Source organism: Artemia sp. Qi Xiang Cuo, chromosome 20 (assembly GCF_049724085.1).
Source record: "Artemia sp. Qi Xiang Cuo chromosome 20, ASM4972408v1, whole genome shotgun sequence".
Classification (NCBI taxonomy): domain Eukaryota; kingdom Metazoa; phylum Arthropoda; class Branchiopoda; order Anostraca; family Artemiidae; genus Artemia; species Artemia sp. Qi Xiang Cuo.
The window spans coordinates 9329424-9354880 of record NC_142813.1 but is presented as its reverse complement, the minus strand read 5'-3'; the positions used below and the strand labels follow the sequence as shown (position 1 = coordinate 9354880).

At 34.8% G+C, this 25457-nt stretch overlaps 1 protein-coding gene across 2 annotated transcripts in view; it reads left to right on the top strand.

Annotated features, from left to right (window-relative positions):
• LOC148939851 (uncharacterized) overlaps nucleotides 1-25457 on the top strand; it is a 112963-nt gene that overhangs the window by 16262 nt on the left and 71244 nt on the right. For both annotated transcript variants that reach the window (XM_089105761.1, XM_089105762.1), the window contains exons 3-4: nucleotides 1814-1997; nucleotides 13134-13219. In XM_089105761.1, coding sequence (XP_088961887.1) covers nucleotides 1814-1997; nucleotides 13134-13219 — 270 coding nt within the window. The remainder of the gene's footprint in view (nucleotides 1-1813; nucleotides 1998-13133; nucleotides 13220-25457) is intronic.

Here is a 25457-nt window from a genome sequence, read left to right as displayed (position 1 = left end):
TTTCACCGATAAAATATGCATATATTGTTCCCAAAAAAATGTTAGGTCTCTCCTAGAAGTTTTTAGCTGGATGCGAGGGATTAGCAACTCCAATAACACATTGGGATATGGCCCCGCTTAAAGTAACAGGAGAGGGCTGTGCTTAAAGTAATAGGATAAGGCTGCGCTTAAAGTAGTGGGATAGGGCCCCGCTCAAATAGATTGAAGGGATACTACTGAGGAGGAATGCGCGTAGCTTTGTTAGCCTCGGGTGGTTTGGTGCTGCGGTGAGTTGTTAGTAGTAGTAGTTGTCCGAATGGGGACTTTTTTAAATAAGTATGAATTGACTGGTTTCCTGTACTATAAGTAGACATCAAAAATCAAAGTTGGATGGAATCCGACTGGCCGACTTTAAGTTTTTTTTTTTTAAATCAACTCACAGCACAATCAATTAATTAACCAAAAAGTTCTAACTTTTTTTTTCAAAAACTGTTAATTTGTGGTTGAAACTGACTCACGCATTTTCATAGTTAGAACTAAACTCCGCATAATTTATCGAGTTTCGGGAACATGTTAGAAATGTGACTTTAAATTTAGAAAATACAATTTTAAAAAGTAAACCACAATCAGTTAATTAACGAACCAATGAATTCTCACTTTCTTTTTCGAAAACTGCTAATGAATTGTTGGAACTCAGCCGCAATGAAAATCTCCCTGGTTAGATCTAATTTTCTTATTTTTTGTCGATTTTTGGGAATATGGAAGAAACTTAGTTGCAGGGGATCCACCGGAACCAGTAAAATTTTGAAAGTGGTCTACGAGAAAAAAAAGTTTAGGAACCTTTGAAGTAGATGTTTTAGTCGTGACGTGTAACGTCACCTGAAATTGTTGTAGACTTGATTTACAGCTTATACACAGCACTGCGCATCCGGGAAGCGCGAGTGAGTCGACTATACTGTAGATACGACTAGGCCTGCACCTTCATAATAAGTAATGTAACTAGTTAGAAGGAGATTATGGGTTTGACTCTCACCAATGGCAATCGGTTATAACATATTCAGTATAAATAAACCATATATTTCTATTTAATATAATATAAATATTTACCATTTGTTGTCAGGGAGCTCACCAAAACGGGCTTGCCTTCAAGTAGACGCTTTTATTGTGAACCTTAAATTGTTGGTATAAAGAAGGCTCCGAAAGTACTTACTAGTACTAGAGACGTAGTCTCTGAGGTTCAACCCGGCTTGTTTTAGGAGTTGCCAGACCACTTTTTCATTTTGTGACACCTTGACATTGCCTTTGAATAATTGTTATGAGTGTGGAATTTGACCTCTTTTAAATATATCCTCTTGAGAATTGTCCTGATAAACCACTTCACTCATAAAATATTCGGTACTTGTGCATTATATGGTAAATACCGCTATAGACTGTACAAGGCAACCAGACAGGAAACCCGTCAAACGGGTATTTGCAAGAGATAAATGGAATACAAAACGGGATTTTTTATTGCGTTTACAATATTTAAACTGTTCTTTGGGTTTAGGGTGGGGAAAGGTTCCTAGGTTAGGTTACGTATTTAATGTATGCTATGCTTTACCCCCCTCCCCCCCTAATGTGCAAATATAATGCCCAAATTTGTTTCCAAGCTATTATATATTTATCCTATTTTATTTTATTCCATTAGAATTAACCAAACTTGACTTCTTTCGTGTTTACCATATAATGCACAAGTACAAAATCTTCTTATGTATTTTCTACATCTGCTGAAATTCATTCTCCTTGCGATTTTTCAAATTTGAATCATGCTGCAAGACATAACCTTTTCTTACAGACTGGTTCAATTACTAGCTTGATCATCGTCATCATTGGCCGTATTCTTGTTGAGGATGTTGCTAGTGGTGTCATGTCGCTCTTCAGAAAAGTTACTGATGTTCCTTACATGATGGGTACAAGACATTTGTCCGAAAGCGAACAAGAGGACCAGGAACAGAAGCTTGTCGAATACTGGATTGATGGTATACCCATAGATTCATGTTTAATATAATTAATTAATTATTTTTTTTTAAATAGTAAAATTAATTGATTTGCAAACACGCTTTACAAAAAAAAAATCTTTGCCTCTAATGTTGATAAGAGGTTTTAGCCAACATACTCTTTCTGTGTACCAGGGCCGTATCCAGGATTTTTGTTCAGGGGGGGTTTTACTAATTTTTGACTTTTTAGGGGGGGGGGGTTACTAATTTTTGACTCAGTTTTCGACTAATTTTACTGATTTTTACCTAGGTTTTACTAATTTTCAACTTATTTTCGAGTCGGTCAAAAATTTCGGGGGGGGGGGTTCAAACCGGGTAAACCCCCCCCCCTGGATACGGCCTTGCTGTGTACCTTGAGGTATTTCTTCCCGTTAATGAATTCCTCTTCTATATGTACTCGGAAATACAATACTTTAAATTAACAACAGAAATGTAGGAGGAAAAAAACTTCCATCGTCTGTCTTAATATAAAGTGTTCCCGATTTTTTTTACCCTTTTCCTTTTTTTCTTGTCTACTACTTAGCAGGCTTGTGTAACTACGTTTTGAATTGTGTCTCATTACTGTTAACAACGGAAATGTAGGAGGAATAAAAAGGATTAATCAAAAAAAAAAATTAGTACGTTTTTTTAGTTTTGAAAAGACCGATAATTCTTTTCGTTTCCAATTTTTTGAAAAAGCTCCTCTGGGAATCTGGCAGTTTTATTCCAATGTCGAAGGTATTGAAAGAAGTAAATAAATTTGAGCTTGAATTATTCCTATAATTTGAGACTTGGAATTTTTGATACAGATGAAATTTAGGGTTTAAACATAGAGGGAGGAAGAGACTACTTTTCTACACGGTCCAACCCAGAGGGGGGTTTGTGGGGTTTGACCCCCCCCCCCAAAAAAAAAAATGTTTGTCTGACTCATAAAAACGTAAAAAAATGGATATAAACAAATTTTGTATGTGTTTTTGAGTTTTTTTTTGTGTAACCCCCCATCCCTCCCCCCTAAGAATTTTTTTTTTTAGTAAACCCTCCCCCCCCCCCCGAACAAAAATCCTGGGTACGGCCTTGCTTTTCTATTTTGCCATGTCATTGTCCGTCATGAGTCAAACCAAAACCAAATTTCAACCATCCCTTAGTTCTATGTCTATCTACCTTAGTTCTACCCTAGGATGGATGGATGGAGGATAAACAATATCTAAAACAAGTGAAATTGACATCATTTTGTATACAATCCTGAAAATGCTTATGCCAGCTTTGCCTCTCACTCCGACCACCTATCTTGGCTTTGTCTCCAATTCGCAAATGGCTTGATGGCAACTTGATTTTAATTAAAAAATCAACGGACTTGGTCCATGCGTACTCGTAAAGCGCGTGGTCTGTAGTGCCACTTTCGTTCAGTATTATTCCATGGTAAGAGTGTGCTTTAATTTCCTTGGTTTACAACTGTGGCCTTGTTGTAAGGCGTTTGGGGGGGGGGGAGATCAATACTCCTGCCCCTACTTCCTAAGACCTAATTAGTTTAAAAACCTCTTATGTGAAATTCTGGGCCAGTGATACAACTGTTTCAAATGTTTTATTGAATTCTCTTATAAGTACAAAAAATAGTAACCCCCAAAGGAGAGCAGAGCTGGTAAGGCTGGGTATATAATTTGTAAAATATATCATAAGTAAAAAAATAAATCTCGTCATAATCATAATAATAACGAAAAATAACTTGGTTAACCAAGAGACGAAAACACACACAAAAAAAGAAAAAACTTCTGGACAGGAGGGGCTAACCCCAACCTGGGTACACTAAAACAAACACATAAACATACAAAACATGTATAATAATGAAAAAATTATATCGTTATATATTTCTACTTACCAGTACATATTTTTTATTTGCCAGTGTTCCCATGAAGTGTTTCCATCGGTGTCTTTAGATTTTTTTTTCGACAAAATAATGATTTGCATGATTATTATACAAGGAATGCTAAAAATCTGGTAACAGAGTATAGGAGTGGAATTCGTACAAAATTTCAAATGAAACATCTGGCCCAGGGGGTATGGAATTCCCTCCCAGATAGTGTTAATGTGACTGAACACCAGTATTTGTTTAAAACAAGTAAAGAATTTTTTATTAGAGGGGGGGGGGGTGAGGAACCATGATTCAGAGATTGAAGATATATGTTATTTTTTATTTTCTTTTGTTATTGTCTTTTTTTTCCCCTTTTTTCTTTTCTTTTCTTTCTTTTTTTCTGTGTTTTATGTGAATGTTCATTAGTATGTGTGAAAATGAAGTTTAAAATTTGCTTAGAAATATAAATTATTTTATTATTAAGTTATTTTTAAATTATTTTATTATTAATTATTATTAATAATAATTATTAATTATTTTTAAATTATTAAGTTATTTTTTTATGTATGTTGAAATAGCTTGTGGTAACTGCCCAGTGCCAGTGCATTTATGTATCCCCATGGCGGTTACCTATTGATCATATTTAACTATTTTTAATTATTCATATTTAATTGTTGATCATTATTAATCATGTTTAACTAGGTCGTTCTGTAATAAATTAATCTAATCTAATTTAATGTAATATGAACATAAAGTTATATTCCGTCTGATTGGTTTTCCTGACGAAAAATTTAAACCAGCTGAGCCAAAAGATTTTTAACAAGTAAATTCTCTGTTTCTCTGGGGTTTAAATATAATCCCCAATCCAAAAACACTAGTTTTATCATTTTACCTTATGTTCTTTTATTATCGATATTTGAGGTAATGATAGTCGATGGAGAACAAGTGGGCGAAGAGGTTATTATCGAGTCCAGTCCGAGAGGTTAAAACCCGATTAAAATATTCAATTTTTTGGATAATGATAGAGCAACGGCATTTCAAAACTTATTGCTCTCCGAAATGTTTCGAGTAAGCGTTGCTTCTGGAGAAGGATCATTTTCCAGGCTAAAACTAACAAAAAACTATCTAAGATGGACCATGAATCAGGATGGATGAAATAGTTTAGCAATTATGTCGACTGAAAGTGAAGACAAAAGCCTAAGAATACAAACTTGGTCGACACATCCTCTAACTTACCTAAAACCGCACTGTTCTTCTCTTAAAACGTTTTCTACAGCAACTCTAAGGTGTATAAAGTATGATTATACTAAGTATTTTGCTTCTACAGTATGATCCTAAAGTATGATTATACTAAGTAATTTGTTACCTAAAACCGCACTGTTCTTCTCTTAAAACATTTTCTACAGCAACTCTAAGGTGTATAAAGTATGATTATACTAAGTAATTTCCTTCTAGAGAAACCAGTCTAATGCCTCAATAATTACCACACTCACTCTCATTACCCGTCTTATACAGGGATTTAATTAGGGTTGTCTTAAAATCGCTAGGCACTTCCCCTTTTTCAAAAATCATATGCATAATCTTCAGTGATTTATTTCTAACCTCAGAGCCACCATATTTAAAAAACTCATTTACCACACTCAGCACCGAGTTGTAATGCTTATACTAGATAGTATGCGTCGATTTTGATGTATGTGCTGCTAAAATGTTTTCCACGTCCATCCGTTTTGAAAAAGGCTGTTACTCACTTTCTTAGCCTCGGCTCCTCCCACACTTAGTGGCGTCTAAGGAAGCAACGATAGATTGTTTCTATATTCTGTAGCTCAAAGACTACTAGATACTATTAGTATATGCCAGAAGAAAGTCACTTTAACTATCCATAATATATAGTTTTGCATTTATTTTAGATATTAATATTCCTTGATGTTTTATAATTTAATAAAACATCAAGAAGGAGTAAATGGAGGTTTAAAATTTATTGCAAGCCAATGTTACTAACAACCAACAATAGAAAGAAAAATGAAAGTCTTCAAGGTCGGGTCACTTCGAGCTATTCAAGGTCACTTCATTGTCGGGTCGCTTCAAGGTGCGTCACATATTAATTTATGAATGGAGAAGTAGATAGCAGCACATGGAGATAAGCACTACTGGTTTGAGCTATGGGGTCTAGTGTTGTTTCTTTCCCTTTCTTAATTTTAGATCTTATCAAATAATTGAATATAACATTTATTTTGAATTCAAATCCATTGCATACAAATTGTCTGCATGTTCTCGTCACTGTGTAGCCTAAAAATAAGACCCTTGAAATTTGGATTGACAATTCTCAAAAAAGGGTGTCCCTGGATGAACAAATTATTGATCATGCTCAGCTAATGCTAACCATGAGGAGACATAATTTATTCAGGCTCTTTTTTTGCTTAGTAGGTTCGGTGGAAGTTTTTTTTTGTCTCGAAACAATTGATGCTGACTCAAAGCTTAACAACAAATAGCTCTTTGACATTACAGAAAGCCTCTTCCTTTTTTTAACAAGGAATATATGTCAAATTTTGATACAAAAAATATTAGGCTATTTCTCACCCAGAAATGGCACGGACGAAGAAAATATGTTTAGCTCTCTTGAGTCCCAGTTTTGTTCCAAGTTAAGTAAATGTATCAAAATGGGAATTCTTGCAGATAATGCCCGTTTAAAAATATGTCGCATGGGATGCAGATGTCATATTTTACATCACAAGAGGAAGCAGATGTGCATCGGTGTCGGTAGAGTCAGAAATATTGCCGGTGATGGGTTGCTACCATTTCGAACGACCGTCACAAGCATCAAACGTCATAACATCCAACCGTCAGGACAACCAACCGTCACAACATCCAAAAAAATTCATAACCTTATATAATAGTAATAAATATATAATAGTTTAGAAACAAATTTCGGCTATATATTTGCACATCAGGGGGGTGGGGGTAAAGCATAGCATATATTAAATACTTAACCTAACCTAGGCACCTTTTCCCCCTAAACCCCCAAAAACTAAAGTTTTAAAATTTTGGATGTTGCGACGATTGGTGGTTCTGACAGATTTTTTTGACGATGTTATGACGGATTTTGTGGATGTTATGACGTTGGATGTTCTGACGGTTGGATGTTATGACGCCTTCCCGCTGGTGATATCAGTTTTTTTGCGGTATTGCGTCAGTTTCGATGAGTACATGCTCGACCTCCTATCCAGTAGAGCTCAGCTGCTCGACAATGAAATCGATAGTTTTCTGTTTATTATGATGGATCGCTTGGATTGTCTTTGCTTTTTACTAACTTCATTGACTAACTGAAGTCGATGCTTGGTTAACTTAACCTTTGAATCCTTTTTAAATGGTTGCTTCATTTGTTTGTGAGCATTGTCATTTGAATCGAAAGCAGCGATTGCTTGGATGGAACATTTTGCAGAAAGGTTTTATAAACATCAGTTACTTTACTGCAAGAAGAAGCAGCCTTCCTTTGAATATAGTAACCATACTCTGTATAAAACGGTCAAAAAGTGGAGCTTAAATTTCTTCAGATGAAAATAAAGTATCTATTGAACGTGCCTTCTCTCATAACGTTGTCTTCTCTCATAAACTCAAAAGGACTAAATAGCGATGAAGAGATAGTACTAAGCTGAAATTAAACGAATTGTCTTTATATCGATTACATCTATTAGAGCTTGGAAATTGAGTTAGACACCGGAATACTAGACATCGAACGTTCTCAATCAATCTCCGGTAATCAATCTTTGTCTATCAATTATTCTCAATCAATCACTGTTGAAGATTTTTGTACGATTCCATCCACTTTGTTCTTCCGGTTAAAATCAAATTATGTCGGTCTTTCCGTTCTGAATTCGTCAATATAGTATCTTGTTCTTGTACTGAATATTACCCAGTTTAACGATCCCTCTCATAAATTTCTACAACCTCCCCTTCTACGCGAGGCAGTCGGGAGGAGGGGAGGAGTTACATATTTGCGTAAATATTTGTGTTCCTTACTAAAAAAAAAGACATTTGATCAAAATTTGAGAAAGGTATTTTATTCAAAACCGTTGGAAGGTCCAATAAATATGCCTCCGGGATAACATGACCCCCACAGTCCTTTGGGCAAGGGCTCTAAGCTATGCAAGCTGTTTATTGTTTATATAAATTGCAATACCCTGAGAACACCTTTTTTCCTTTCTTCGAAGATTTATTTATGAATCCTTTTACATGAATGTCCTAAGCACTGAAACTGTTAAAATTGGCAAATCATTGCCACAACATGTGTCATATATATATATATATATATATATATATATATATATATATATATATATATATATATATATATATATATATATAGACCCCGGCGCCGCGCCGATGAGGGAAGACCGGTGGCGGCGGGGCATAAAACAGCACGCCGCGCCGCCGGTAAGACGCCGGCGGCGCGCCACCGGTAAGACGCCGGTGGCGCGCAGCCGGTAAGATGTCGGCGGCGCGCCACCGGCGCCATCAATGTTGACCGCAAACATTGATGTTTTCATCAGTCTTTCTCAAATCACAGCTTCAATTTACAGCAGATTCAAGCCTATTCATGAATTCAAAAATTCACAAGTTGCTGGCTGGAAACAGGTCTTCTTCGTTACTTATTAATAGAGGTAGAAATATAATAGATAAAAAACGAATTTGACGTTTCAGAACTTTTGCATAATACGAGTGGTTGAAGTATCCATTAGCTAAATATTCTTAACATAAATAATTATAAAAATTATTATTTTTTTTCGTTAAGCATAACTACATACAAGATTTTAAATACCGTATCACAAAATTCGTCAGTTATCTGGGTAAAAACTTTGAATATAACTTTGAACTTAGCTTAATTCTTTCAAAATGCCCTTTGCCTATATCGTTTTGTCACATTTAAAACATTTGAAAAGGGCGACTTTGGTATTGATTGTTTTTTTTTTTTGCTCTTTTGGATTCCTAAGAACCTTCTTGTATTAAAAGCTGGTTTTTAATTACAATTTAAAAAAAATGCATTTTAAAGTTTTTTTTGGCTTCTGTATAGAATATATGTCATGTATGCTAAGGCTAAACTGCTGCTTTTTTATCGCTTTTGGCTGCTCTTTTGGATATCATTCATTTTTTCTTTTGGGGATTCATTCCAAATTATAGACTGATAAATACCTAATATCAGTCAAATTATAAACTGTATCTAAAAGGAGTAAATTTATCAAATTGAAAAATACATGATGAACACTTCACATGAGAGTACTTCAATTACAATGACACAAAAAACACTTAATAGTTTATTGGCTATGAAGAAAAATGAAGTGCCAGCTATTTTCTTAGGTAAAAAATGAGTTTAAGCTTTGATTTCCAAATCCTCACAAGAATTACCAAATTTAAGAAAATCGCAACAATAAGTCACCTGTGGTCAAAATACTCAGACTCCTCTTTGATCCCCACCCAGGCTCAAAGCTTCTGCTATGGTCATTTCCATGGAAACCTCCGAAGAGTTTCTTTTTAAAATAGCTTTCAAGCGTAGTTAGGGGTATTTAGACATTTTTGCTTCTCTTCAAAGCTTTGAAAATAGTGTTATAATATTCCAAACGTTACATTTGTGCATATTTTTGGTAATCATTTATGGGGTGATAGAATTTTCTAAACCACTGTAGATACGGAAGAACGTTGCAACATCTAGTACCCTGAGGTCATAAGAGTGTCAAAGACTCCTCCTTGAACCTCCCAAATTGAAAGCTTTTATTATGACCTGGTCTTTTAATGTAACTTGAGCACTGGACCAAGGGCGCCATTGTTATTCGAGCGCAACGTTAGGTGGGGATGTCGATATCGCTTTCGTTACACCAATTGGTTTTAGTGTGAATATGCCTGGTACATATGAATGAATGTTTTCAAAGTAAACCCGTTTCATCAATAGGAAAAATAAAACGGATTGGACGCATATGTCCCTTTCCCTTTGGACGATAAAACCATGCAAGTGCTGTATCAAGCATAACTCACGAAAATCTTGTCAATTTTGTCAACTTTTCAACCTTCTGGCATCCCTGATTTCAATAAAAAAAAATCAAGGCAACATTACATAAGCATAAGAACGCCAGCTGCCCACCTTCTGGGTTACCTCTTGATAATACCTTATCTCTGCTCCCAATAAAAAAAAAATAATTAACTTATTGTCACCCCGGCTTTAAAAAAAATCGAGATCTAATCCTAACCAAATTATAGCTCTACACCCCCCCCCCCTGGATACCACCTTAATAGGATGCCGTCTCTGCTTAAAAAAAAATGAACTTTTTGGGATCCCTGCTTTCAATAAATAAAATTCCGAGCTATTATCATTTAAATATAATACCTCCCTACCCCTCCCCCCTCTGGATACCACCTTGATAAGATACCATCTCAGCTTTCATTAGAAAAATAATTTACTGAATAATTAACAAGGTTACTATATCGTTCAAACAAACACGCAAAATAACGTTAAACAGCTTAGTGTTCCTTGAATAAAAAATTGAGGGTATGAGTAAAGGGGTACAAAGACAACAACAAAATTGTCGAAATTATTCGGATATACCTCAAATTATTGGAAAAATGAGTGATAGATTCGCCATGGCATTCCATAAGATCCAAAGAATCGAATTAAAAGGGAGCACACACAAAAGCCAAATAAGGCCAGTAGCCTATGAGAAATCGCAAAATACTCAAGACAATGAACAAGTCCTAATGGGGGGCCCTGGGTCTATCGAAATATTTCAATGGTTTCCCAGGGAATTTAATATCATTTTCTTCTGTCTCCACTTTAAATGAAAAAAATAATTATCTTTTTGGCATCCCTGCTTTCAATAAAAAAAATTACTTATTATCATTTAAAAATGATAGCCCCCTATCCCACTCCCCTATAGGCAATAATTTACAATTTATTTATGAATCGTATTTTTGGGGTAACTTCCGGCTCAATCTTTAATTTCCCAACCTTGTACATAGCTTAGTCTATAGCTAAATTTTGTCTCAACCGAAGGCTGTTGTTTTTTTTTGGGGGGGTAAAAATGTTCCAGAAAGAAGATTGTATTTTCAATCAGGTGTTCAATAATTGAGTATTAAACATTAAGAAAATCTTATCTAAAAACAGCAAAAAAAAAAATCTGCAAACTTACAATTCAGCTTTAGAAACAATCTGTAGGCTGTCAATTTCAAAATCAAACACAAGGCTGAAGCTGTATAGTAGTGAATACATTCTTTAATTATATTCAACTTGAAAATAAAATTCTTGAATACGAATGATGTAAGAAATAGCGATTGGGTAACTACACTCGAAATGATTTAAACTCATTTCATAATGACGATACTTTTTTTTATCAACATATGAAGAACTGTGTATATTGCAATATTTGCAATAGCATATTGCGTCTGTCTGGTTTTTATGCAAAGTAACAAAAGAGACGAAAATTAATGAACAAGAGAGCAGTGAAGAATTATGGTATGCAAAGTAATATTTGGCAGGGAAAGTCAATGGTGATAAATCGCTAGGGAGGCACCGTGATTGCGTGATTTTCGAGGATTCGGGGAACCAAATTTTTTTTCGGGGTGATGCATACATTTTTGGGGAAATACCCGAAAATTCGGGGATAGTGAAAGCTCTGCTTGATTTCTAATCAGGAAAATCGAAATACTAAACCACACGAGAAGGAAAAGCTCCGACTTTGCGATTAAAGCTATAAAGAACTGCCGTAAAAATAATTTAAACAACCGAACGCCACCACCTATGCCAGAGGTAGCATGCATGCGGCGCGCCAGTGAGTTTACAAGACTTTGACGTCGGTTGACCGTGCTTCTCGTCGGTGGTGTTCGGTCGATCTACCAGCGCGGCGTCGGGGTCTATATATATATATATATATATATATATATATATATATATATATATATATGTATATATATATTTATTTATATATATATATATATATATATATATATATATATATATATATATATATATATATATATATATATATATATATATATATTTTTTTTTTTTTTTTTTTTTTTTTTTTTTTTTTTTTTTTATATATATATATATATATATATATATATATATATATATATATATATATATATATATATATATATATATATATATATATATATATATATATATATATATATATATATATATATATATATATATATATATATATATATATATATATATATATATATATATATATATATATATATATATATATATATATATATATATATATATATATATATATATATGCAAGAAAACCTTCGGCTTTTTCTGTGCTGAATCTAGTGATAAACGAATCGCAGGGAGTCAGAGGCAACGCTGTAGCGTTGTCTATAGTAAAGGCCATACGGATCCAGTGTTTTATTATTATTATAAATGGAGTCAAATACGAAATCATACCACAGAGAAGTAACATTTCAGAAGATACATGCGTTATATCGTTTCTTGTCAAAACATGCGTGTGTTATATTATTTTGTATATGAAGATGCAGATTTTCTATAAATATGTTTTTGTTTTTAATGTTATATTTTGTTACATAAAAAAAGCACGTAGATATAGAAATTTTCTTTGCAATGAGCCCATGAACATCTCTATGATGTTTCAGCGCCCCAGTAGAGGCGACAATAAAAAGGTAAAGAAAAGAGAAGAGACACGTTACTGTGTCCCGTGTGAAACAGTTATTCTCTTTGTTGCTCAAGATGGGGAACTGCAAATCTCTTAAATGAGGTTTTCAGCTATTATGACTCCAATGATGTAATTTTAGTTTCTATCCGACACCATTTTGTGGTGCTTCAAGCAATTTTTAGAAACTCTCACAAATTTGTTTTAGCAACTGGTTTTTGTCATTATGAGCAATAGTAATAATTACAATATCTGAATCAGATTCAAATAGCGGTTCTCCCTCCTTCACTGCTTTTTAGTCGCGTTTTTAAATTTGTTGCTATTATGGGCAAGGGTTTACTCTTTACTAGGCTGGCCCCCAGGGGGAAACCTGGTAATAGAATCGCCAAGCGTGTCTGTTGGTCCATGGTTTGTAGCTCTGGCTAGTCACCAGAGAATTTTGGATTGATTCTCATCCTTATAATATCAAGCAATCTTCTTTATTTTATCAGTATCTTTATATATCTATGTACATAGTCTATTATGTGTTTGTACGCATAAAATATGTTAGGAATCTCCTTTTATTATTATATATTTCGCTGGATGCTGAAGATCAGTATTTTATAAACCAAATTAATTTTTTAGTTTACAAGATACTCTTCATTGTCTGTTTTATTGGAATGGTGATATCCTGTATCTTCTCTGGTCTCATGGTGTATGGCTCCGTCAAGGTTCGTATTTTTGTCATTATTTAACTGCTGTAGATTCCACCTGAATAAGGGAAACAATTTGTTTTGTAAGTACTTGAAAACAAATTAATAAAAATGAAGAAGAATAGCTTTTGTAAGTCTTCGCTTTTTTGGGTGATTAAATAAAAAAAAACAAGTTTTTTTTAACTGTAAGTAAGGAGCGACAGTAAAACTTAAAACGAACAGAAATTGTTCCGTATATGAAAGGGGGTGTCCCCTCCTCAGCGCCTTGCTCTTTACGCTAAAGTTTTTTATGGTTTTAAAAAATAAAGTTGTGAGAAAGAGTCAAACTTTAGCCATAAGGAGCGAGGCGTTGAGGAGGGACAGCCCCTTTCATATACGGAACAATTTCTGTTCGTTTTAAGTTTTAATGTCGCTCCTTACTTTCAGTTTAAAAAAAAAACATTGTTTTCGTTATTTAATTTCTGAACGTTTTTGAATTAATGTTGCTTTGATTTTGGCTCACCGTACATGAATAATTAAAACGGAATTTGCATATTAATTTTACTTTTTTTGGCTAAACGGCTTTCTCGAAATTTTGTTCTGACGTAACTTACGAATCAACTTACGTACCGAACTTCTATATTCGTATATTTTTATTACGTTTATTAGGGAGTTCACCTCCTAGCCAGTACCTCAGTCTTTACGCCAAAGTTAAAATTTTGTTCCAACTATTGCAGAATAACCCCTTAATCACAAAGGCCGTTTATTAGAAGAAATGGCTCTGATGAAATTACAAAAAACTTTAGCGTAAAGACCAAGGCATTGAATAGGGGGCGAACCCAATCATATACGTATTAGTTTCTGTTCGTTTTAAGTTTTGATGTTGCTTCTTACTTTCAGCTAAAAAAATTGTTTTTTGTATTATTTAATTTCTGATCGTTTTTTTAAATAATGCTGGGAAATCCGACGCCCCCTTCATAGCACTGTCCCTTCTCCCATGAAAACTTCCTCCATGGAAAGATCCTCTCACGTAACCCCCAAGCCCCCCCCCTAACTACCAGAAAAAATCCCCCTTGAGAACTTGTGTATACTTCCCAATAACCAATACTATATGTAAACATTGGGGACAGTTCATAACTTGCAGTCCTTCCCCCGGAGACAGTGTCGGATTAAATCATCTTAAAAGACATAATTATTGTATTTTTCGACCATGCTGAACAAAATGGCTATATCAAAATTTTGATGGGGTGACATTGGGAAAAAATGAGCGTGGGAGGGGGCCTAGTTGCCCTCCATTTTTTCGGTCACTTAAAAATGGCACTAGAACTTTTAATGTCTGTTCGGATGAGGCCTCCTGCGATATTCTAGGACCAGTGGTTCGATACGATCACCCCTGGGGAAAAAAAGAAATAAACACGGATCCGTAATCTTCCTTCTGGCAAAAAATACAACATCCACATTTTGCAGATAGGAGCTTGAAAACTCTATAGGAAGTTTCCATGTTACGCTGAATCTGGTGATGTGATTTTCAGTTAGGTTCTATGACGTATAGAGAGTGTTTCTCTTTTTTTTCGAAAATAAGGCAAATTTTCTCAGGCGCGTAACTTTAGATGGGTAAGAATAAACTTGATGAAACTTATATATTAGAAATTAGCATAAAAATTTGATTCTTTTGATATATCTATTGGTTGAAAATTCCGTTTTTTACAGTTTCGATAACTATTTAGCCGGGTCGCTCCTTACTTACAGTTCGTTACCACGAACCTTTTGATACTTTCATGAATATTCCATCAAACTCATATAGTTTAAAAAAATTATAATAAATATATCGTGTGATTAAGAGATACAAGTTTGGCACTACGAAAGAAGTATTCTTTATTCCCTGCATATATTTAGATTGTTGCTCGTAATAAAGGAAACAAGGGGTGAACGGGTATTTTTTGAAGGTGAATTTAAGAAAGGATGAAAATCATTTAAGAAATTTTACACGGCAGTATGTTTCTTACTTTTACCCCTTGGGTAGATGTATGAATAAGAGTATGTGCCATATAAATGTGAATGTCAAGAATTAAGCGAGTTGTGAAAGGAAGTGTAAAGAGAGTATGGGTTTGATGAGAGATGGCTGGTGAGGGTTGAATGTTTTGCTGGAGTTGAAAAGTTAAGACGATATGTCAGTCTAGTAATGGAGCACAGAAATAGATTTTGTGATGTTTTCGGCTCATTTAGCATGAATCAGGGACGTACTCAGGGGGGGGGGCGCCGGACCCGCCCCCCCCCCGAAATCTCACGATTTTTTTCATTTTCCCATAATTTTCTGATTTTTCTCACAGAATAATGGGTTTGAAGGATTTGGCCCCCCAAAAAAAACAAATTCCGGCGTACGTGCCTGGCATGAATATCTTTAGATTGGAATTTAAAATTTGTATTTCCATGGTGCTAGGGATTATAGAGCAATAAAAATTATGATAACAAATTCTTGTTATAAGAAACTGAAGAAAAGGAGTAGGAAAGACATTTATCCCTCAATACTATCCCTAATTATTTATCCCCTTGCACTAGAGCTTCTAATATCAACCAGGATGGATTTATCATCACCGCCGATAATTTTATAATTAAGACTACTGTTTAAATGTTGGTCATTATTTATCCCTATGCATTAGAGCTTCTAATATCAACCAGAATGGAACTATCATCACCGCCGATAATCTTAATAATTTAGACTACTGTTTAACTGTTCGTCATTATTTATCCCTATGCATTAGAGCTTCTAATATCAACCAGGATGGAACTATCATCACCGCCGATAATTTTAATAAATTAGACTACTGTTTAACTATTCGTCAAATTGAAGATGTTCATGATTATGATGGGTGATTAGCCGCCCTCTCTTGTCTGGTGACCTTAGAAAAATTTTATTGTCAGCATAACCGCCTCAACTGCCAACTGGCCATTTTCTGTGTCACCTTGTAACGCAGTTGCACTGAGTGATTTCTTAATTTTCTCTATGAATTCTATTATTTGGTTTCTTTCTGTTGTGTGACTTTGATTTCCAATTAATATATGATATATAATTTCAGCCTTGCCATAATTAAGACAATTTTCACTTTCACTTAAGAACTTGGCTTTATATGTCTGGGATTTCAGTCTAAAAATAATACTGCTTTCTTCTTTAGTAAGCTTTTCATATAGTTCTCTTTCAAATTGAATATTTTTTTTATTTTTGCTCCCCATGTTCCATTTTTGTCCCTCCATTTATTTAGCCTGCCTGTTTTAGTTTTTCTTGTTATATTTTCGATTGTGCCAATTATTTTTGTTGTTTCTATTATTGGTGCCCTTGATTCTAGTGTTTTTCTACTGGCAATGTCAGCTTCTTCATTTTCTCTTATGTTTTAGTGACCAGGTAACCACATAATGGTTAAAATGGTTAATGGTTAATGTGGTTAATGGTTAATGTGGTTAATGGTTAATGTGGTTAATGGTTAATGTGGTTAATGGTTAATGGCTAATTTGGTTAATGGTTAATGTGGTTAATGGTTAACGTGGTTAATGGTTAATGGTTAATGTGGTTAATGGTTAATGGTTAATGTGGTTAATACTTAATGTGGTTAATGGTTAACGTGGTTAATGGTTAATGTGGTTAATGGTTAATATGGTTAATGTGGTTAATAGTTAATATGGTGAATGCTTAATATGGTTATTGGTTAATGGTTAATGTGGTTAATGGTTAATGGGGTTAATGGTTAATGTGGTTGATGGTTAATGGTTAATGTGGTTAATGGTTAATGTGTATTTGGATGTTGTTAGCTTCTCCATTACCAATAAAGTTTTACTATCTTTGAATCGTCGTAGCCGAGTCGCTAGCACACTGGACTCGAAATCCTGAGAACAGGGGTTCTAGTCCTAGTGTGACTCTTTAAGCTCATCTAGAGTCGACCCTACTCTAAATGGATACCTGGAGAAATCTGGGGGGGAAAACACGGGAGGAATCGGATGATTTGCCCCCAACCACGCTGTGCACTCCCGGCCGAAGGCATTGAATCAGGAGATCGGTAGCTGCGCAACGCCGACTATTGGTCAGCATGCGAAATAAAAAAAAAAAAAAAAAATTACTATCTCTCTTGAAGTTTGTTTCACTGATTGTAATTGTAAACAAATGGAAATATTGAAGGTGCTTTACATTTGAATCCTAGCCTATGCGATTTCCCACGTATTGAAATCACTCTATGGTCACTCAAACTCTCAAATTCCTTTGTGCCTAACGACCAATGAGAAGATTAAATTTTCCATTTTCGGCATTCGCAGAAGAGTTTCTTGAGAAGAAGAAACTGTAATCACGGACGCATCATATGATTTGTCCCCAATCAGATATTGCACTCCTGGCCGAGAGCATTGAATCAGGAGATCAGTACCTGCACAACGCCGACCATTCGTCGGCATGGGAATTTTTTTTCGAACTGGTCGTAATAGTGGTTGAAGAACGAAAGGGAATGTCGGAATTAAAGCGTACAAAATTAATGTTTTTTAATTTTTGAAGTACTGGAGACCTAACTAGGCTGAGAATGTATACTTTTCAGAATATTTGTAAATATTTTTATTGTATTAACCAGAATGTTACAGCAGCTACTCTGGTCTGGAAATATATGACTGCACCAGAGCTACAGGGATCCAAATATTACGAGGGGATTCTGAAATCTAAAAGTAATTTATGGTTACCAATTGCACGATTTTTTAGGGAAGTACTTTGAACAAATCTTTTGTATGAGAGACACAACCCCTTTTCCTCCCTGACTATGCAGACAAGCAAATGAATGTAATATTTTGTGTTTCAGAATAATTCTACAATAAGGGTGGAGCTGTTAAGCTGCAACACCAATATTTTAACATTAGTCGAAAATATTCTCAAGAAATGACAAAGATCATGGGGGAGATCCCCCCTCTCTCTTTCTCCTTCTAAATTTATCTCAAAGCTCACTGAAAGATTTGGGCCTAAAAAATGCTTTTTGAGGCTTATTTTGCTTTTATCATCAGTTCATACTGTGAATCTTCATGATTGCAATCTGGTGTGAAAATTATATTCTAGCCACAAATTATTGATGCTTTCACAGATTTCTTTCTTCAACATTTTTGCAAACCTCAAAAGCCATCCGATCAGATGATTTGGCTTCCTAAAGGTTGACGATATCCAATGACATTGAGCAGGTAGAGCGTTACCCAATCAAAGCACGTGCGGAGCGTTATCCAATCCAATGATACTGGGCAACATTGCGCAGGTGGACTAATTTTGTTAGTTAACCAATGCAATTGTGGAACGCGTCGGCCCATGTATTTTGCTAGGAGTGAGATATCTGGTGAAACCTAATAGACAATCTGTTTTCTAGCCATACAAAACGGTAAAGCAGTTTGCTAAGGTTTTCCCATTGTGAGAATCAGCTGGGCAATTTACGTTCAGTCACACTTTAACTTCTTTACCCACTTCTTTAGCAAAGACGTTTATAGAACCGGTTTATAAAGCCTGGGTTCTAATCCAGGTTCCAATCCTGTTTTTTTTTTTTTTTTTTTTTTTTTTTTTTTTTTTTTTGCACATAATAACACAATGATATACGGCTAAATTTCAAAATCATCTCTTTAACCCTCCCCACCCATGTATCTCTTCAATTTGCCTTTAATAGTAATGTCTTACCTTTCAATTTTTTTTCTTAGAATGATATGTATATTTCCTTATAAAATTGTATCTTAGCTATTCCCTTAGAATTTCTTAGTGCTTACTGCTATGGAGAAATTATCGAATGGGCGTCTTAGCCCAGTGTTTATAGCGGTCTTGCAGGAAGCCATGAGCTGCCACTGAGCCTCTGTTTTCTTAATGTTAAATTGTCTATTTTCACACTATTGTAAGTTGTTTGGCAGCAATATTTTAGAATTTTCTGCTTTAACGATCCTTACCCACATATTTCTTTATTCGTATACACTCTCGTTGATTTAAATAGCTATCATAGTACCCAAAGATGACCGCTAAATTATTCTGAATTGCTATATGTCAAAGTAAATGCTTCTAAATCCATTTGCGAGTCACTGTGGTTGCAGAATTGAATGTTCAAATAAGTACCTTTATTTTCTTTACAGCATAAGTAAAAATTTCTTGTAAACAGAAAGAGTTTGTAGAGGTGTCTATCTCCCTCAGATTTAGGAAACCTCACGATTTGTAAAAGGTGTTTCATCGCTGCTTTGGTATGAGCCTTCAATGTGGTATTATTTTTTCCCAGACCTTTTCTTATTGAAGAGGCGGCCGTAGAAACTACTGAGGGGGCTTATTCGGTTTACAAATTGAAAGTCACAATGGTCTTTATAATGATCAAAAGGTACTGGTACGGGGGCAACCTTTTTTGCTACCTAGCTCCCCTCCATAAGCATCCAAGAAATTTGACCTAAATGTTGATTTAGCTATTTCATTCAAAATAATACAAAATTTTAATAATTAAGCTTTTGGGAATTGTGTCATTCCATAGCTTAGGGGCAGGGGTCTTAAATAATGAGAATTGCTAATTATATACACATAGGTTTCATAAGGAGAAAATGAGACTTGTGTAATGTTGGCATGTCAATTTGTTTGACAAAGAAAACGCAAAAAAGAGTCAATTGTTAAATACACCAACGGTGTAGGGCGTGGATACCGTTTTAAACGGTATCCCTAGTATTGTTGCAGAAGAGACAGTTGGAAATGGCAAGTGTGGTATTACCGCATCCTGCTTGAGAATATTGAATCGTAGGACTATCGATTTCGTCTACTATTTAATTTACGCTATTAATTTAATTAATTTAATTAACTATTTAATTTACAGTAGTTGGTTAGGTCATGAAGTGTGTCCGGCCAAACTGCTACTTTGCTTATGTGTTCTCAACTATGTGCTTAAGAACAGCAGACAAGTCGCCTACGAACTTATAACGCTCCTCAAACTCTGTTTGGAGCTAGTAGCAGAAAGGAATAAAGGGGCAGCTAGTTTTGTTCCTTTGGGGTAGTCGCAGGTTAGTTCTGACCATTCAGAGCACCTGTCTTTGTCGGGAAGACTGATATCGAACAGAAATTTCACTGTAATTTTATTTTTATTTTCAAGGCTGTAAGATCTGAAAAAGAAAACATTTTTAAATTAACCGGTTTTCAGTGAAACGCTAGTAACGCCATAAGCTTTTGGTTCTTAGTTACAATAGGGAGAGGAGCCATCATCCAAACTCTTGCTGATCGTAATGGAGTTTTTGTCTTAAACAACTTTAAAAGGAGCTAATAAATTGAACTGAATATTTGATGCATAATGATATTAATTGCTGAAAGCTCATCAGTTCAAAATGCTACTATGATTTTAATGTTTATTTTCAATATTAAGTACAAAAGAAAATATTTGTCATAAAATTAGTTTTCAGTAAAGCGCCAATGACGCAGTAGGTTTTAGACTTTTACAGTGAGAGAAGGAGGTGATAAACAAACTCTTGTTTGTAGTGATTTTTGTTGATGTCAAGCTTGATTTGCATATTCAATTTAAGTTTCACTCGTTTTAAGATTTATTTGTTAATTTACATTAATGCCTATTGCATGTTTGTTTGCATTGATTGTTTATTTAATTTCTGTTCGTTTTAAGTTCATTTATACTTCAATAGGAAAATATTTTTTTTCTTTTAAGCTTGATTTTCATATTCAATCTAAGCATTACTCGCTTTAGATCTATTATTCATTTATATTATTACTTGTTGTATGTTGTTGCTATGATTTCCTATTTAATTTCTGTTCGTTTTTGGTTTCATTTAATATTTGATTGTAATTTCTGGTCGTTTTGAGTTTGCATTTTAGCAGGTATTTATATCTGCTGAGCTTAAGTTTAAAATGGCCTTTACTTTTCTTTGAAAAACTTATTCTTTCATCTGTAAAAGCTTTTTGACTGCCCTTTCTAGCATAAAGGATAGCAGTGAGAAAGTGTGAGGGAATAAAAGGGATATATTTTCCCATATCTTTCTAAAGACGTAGATTGTACCATAAAGCTAACATAATTGCACCAAAGGCAAATTAAAGAGATATGTGTGTGAATATATGGCAACTTAAAGAGATATGCGTGTGAATATATGGCAACTTAAAGAGATATGCGTGTGAATATATGGCAAATTAAAGAGATATGCGTGTGAATATATGGCAAATTAAAGAGATGTGCGTGTGAATGTATGGCAAATTAAAGAGATATGCGTGTGAATATATGGCAAATTAAAGAGATATGCGTGTGAATATATGGCAAATTAAAGAGATATGCGTGTGAATATATGGCAAATTAAAGAGAAATGCGTGTGAATATATGGCAAATTAAAGAGATATGCTTGTGAATATATGGCAAATTAAAGAGATATGCGTGTGAATATATGGCAAATTAAAGAGATATGCGTGTGAATATATGGCAAATTAAAGAGATATGCGTTAGAATATGCATGTGAAAAATAATGGTTGACATAAAAAAAAACAGCCATGCGGTTTAGGATTAATATCATTATACATAAAATATTCAATTTGATGTTGTTTATACTTTCCAAGACTGTTCAAGACGCATATAGTTTCCCATACGGAAAACTATAGTCATCCATACGGCCCAAGGACATTGAAACCCATAACAAAAAAGAGACCTATGCTTTCCCAAGGCCAGAACATTTGCACCTTACTGAAAAAATATAAATGTTTTTACTTTTATAACTTTAATAAATCAAATAACATTAACATTTTGATTACTGAATATCAGTATGTGTATATTAAACTGACAATGCATATTCATTTGTATTTTTTTTTTCATTAAACTGCAAATTATATTCTGGCCTTGAGAAGGCATAGGGGTTTAGAGCCCTACTCATGTTAATTTCTGTTCGTTTTGAGTTTGACTCGGTTATTTATTGTAATTTATGTTCGTTTTGGGTTTCATTTATTTATCGATGCTTATTTGTGGTAGTTTCACGCTTGGTAGATGATTTGATTTTATTTTTGTTCATTTTTGGTTTAATGGAGTTATTTGATTTTCTTTCAAAAACTTATTTGTGAAAAAAGTTTTTCTGAATTAATTTCTATTCGTTTTATATTGACACAGTCTTTTTAGAAAAAAAGAAAATAATTCATTAAATCTTTTCGTTTTTTAAGACTTTATAGTTTGGCCTGCTATTTGTATGCTGGAAAAAAAATTTTCAGCAATTTATAGCAACATACACCCTTTTAAAAATCTGGAAACAAATAGTAGTGTTTAATTTAGTTTCATACCTCCTCTAGCTGACCTGAAATAGAAAACATGATACCATTCACAAAAAAAATCTGTATATACTTTCTTTAATAGGTTGGTTAAATTTTAAGAGCAGAAGTAGCCCCGAAAGCTTGAACATAATTCAAATTCAAATTAATTCAAATTCAAATTAATTTATTTAACATAAAAAAATACAAACAAATTTACAGCGGCCATCTATAAAAACCCGAAGGTTTGTTTACGATGGCTGCAAATCCATTATTATAAAGCTCTACATCCACATAAAAACTATCTCTTTACGGGGAAAAATCAGCACTTGAACTGAATCAACATAAAGAACATCTCCTACTCTAAAAGGATTACACTCAAGAAATCGCAAATGAGAAATATCACATATTATCCTTAAAACATACACTCGAAAAAAAAAAAGAAAAAAAAAAAAAAAAAAAAAAAAAAAAAGATACATCTAACTAAATCAACTATGACAAAATCAATAAGTATCAGCTATGCTATAGAGCCGACTCCGTGCGCTTTGGCTGGGTAATTTCGCGAAAATGCGACCATTATCTGTCCAAACAATTTTCAAACCAAACATTAATCAAATTCAAAAATCTAATCATTCAGATTATAACCCAAAAGGTAACGCTTCAATCTACTCTTGAGCTGGCCTACATTATCAACTTGTCTAATTGCATCCGGGAGGGAATTCCACACCCCCGGTCCCGCAAAACGAGGCAGAAATGCAGCACGTTGAGTATTCCGGAGCTCCGATGCAAGGTCATTCGCATTTCTAGTCTCATAACAGTGATAAGATGAGTTAGCTTTAATTCAGTTAGCCTTTAGTCTTAAGGCAACATTTAGTTTTTAAACACAATGGGCAAATAGGAGGGTGGGCGTGGGAGGGCGACTAGTTGCCCTCCAATCATGTTTTACTATTAAAAAGGGCATTAGCCCTTTCTGTTTTCAATTGAATTAGCCCTTTTAGAAGTTCCTAAGACAACTCCTTCGATACGAAGCGCCCTGATCTAAACAAAAAAAAAAAAAAAAAAAAAATATTACATTGTACCCACATCGATCTTTACTATAAAAATATCAAGCCTTCTAATCAATTTCGACTATTAAATAGGGCACTAGCCATTTCAATTTCCTTTCGAATGAGCCCTTTTTGAGTTTCTACGACAAAGCTTTCTATAAACATCTTATATCCCCCCTGGGCATAAATTACAACCCTTGCCCCGAGGGGTGTGAGGGAGTTGTCATCCTTAAAGACCTAATTTCCAGAACTTTCCACTACGTTAAAAAAATTACTATCTCAAAATTTTGATTGGACGTGTTTGGGGAAATGGTGGGCGTGAGAGGGGCGTTATTTGCTCTCCAATCACTTTCTACTATTAAATAGGGTACTAACTTTTTCAATTTCCAACCGAATGAGCCCTTTTGAAGTTCCTACGACAACGCTTTCAATAAAAACCTTATATGCCCCCAGAACATAACTTACAACCCTTGCCCTGAGGGCTGGGAGAGGGTGTCATCCTCAAAGATCTATTTACCAGAACTGTCATATACGTTGAAGAAAATTGTTATCTCAAAATTTTGATTGGATGTGTTAGGGGAAATGGTGGGTGTGAGAGGGGTGTTACTTGCCCTTCAATCACTTCCGACTATTAAAAAGGGCACTAGCCCTCTCAATTTCCAATCGAATGCGCCCTTTTTGAAGTTTCTACGACAACACTTTCTATAAAAACCTTATATGTCCTCAGGGCATAACTTACAACCCTTAACCTGAGGGATCTGGGGGGAGTGTCATCCTAAAAGACATAATTTCCAGACGTTTTAAGTATGTCGAACAAATGGCTATCTCAAAATTTTGATTGGATGTGTTTGGGGAAATGGTAGGCATGAGAGGGGTGTTAGTTATCCTCCAATCACTTTCGACTATTAGAAAGGGCACAAGCCCTTCTAATTTCCAGTCGAATGAGCCCTTTTTGAAGTTTCTACGACAAATCTTTCTATAAAAACCTTATATGCCCCTGGGTATAACGTATAACCCTTGACCTGAGGGCTGTGAGGGGGTTGTCATCCTCAAAAACATAATTTCCCGACCTTTCAACTACGTTGAACAAATTGGCTATCTCAAAATTTTGATTGGATGTGTTTGGGAAATGGTGGGCGTGACAGGGGGGTTACTTGCCGTCCAATCACTTTCGATTATTAAAAAGGGCATTAGCCGTTTCAGTTTCCAATCGAATGATTCATTTTTGAAGTTTCTACGAAAGTGACTTCTATGAAAAAAAAACTTATGTGCCCCCAGGTCAAACCGTACAATCCTTGCCCTGAGGGCTCTGGGGGAGTGTCATCCTCAAAAACATAATTTCTTAACGTTTTAAGTACGTCGAACAAATGGCTGTCTCAAAATTTTGATTGGATGTGTTTGGGGAAATGGTGAGTCTCAGAGGGGTGTTACTTATCCCCCTATCACTTTCGACTATTAAAAAGGGCACAAGCCCTTCTAGTTCCAAATCGAATGAGCCCTTTTTGAAGTTTCCACAACATCAATATCTATAAAAACCTTATATGCCCCCCAGGGCATAACTTACAGCCCTTGCCCCGAGGGCTCTGAGGGGTTTATCATCCTCAAACACTTAATTTTTAAAACTTTTAACTACGTTGAACAAAATGGCTATCTCAAATTTTTGATTGGATGTGTTTGGGGAAATGGTGGACGTGGAAGGGGTGTTAGTTGCCTTCCAGTCACCTGACTCTTAAAAAGGGCACAAGCCACTCCAATTTCCAATCGAATGAACCCTTTTCGAAGTTTCTACGACAACTCCTTCGATACGAAGTGTCCTGGTCTAAGACCAAGAAAATAAATAAATAATACATTGTGCCCACATCGTTCACTACTTAGGCAGCGCTATTGCGCTGCCAATGAAATGATAAAATCTCAGTAATGTCGTTCAATTTAAAGCTGATCGATAGAAAATATAAATCATCTTGGATATTTACCGACAGTTTAAGTGTAATAT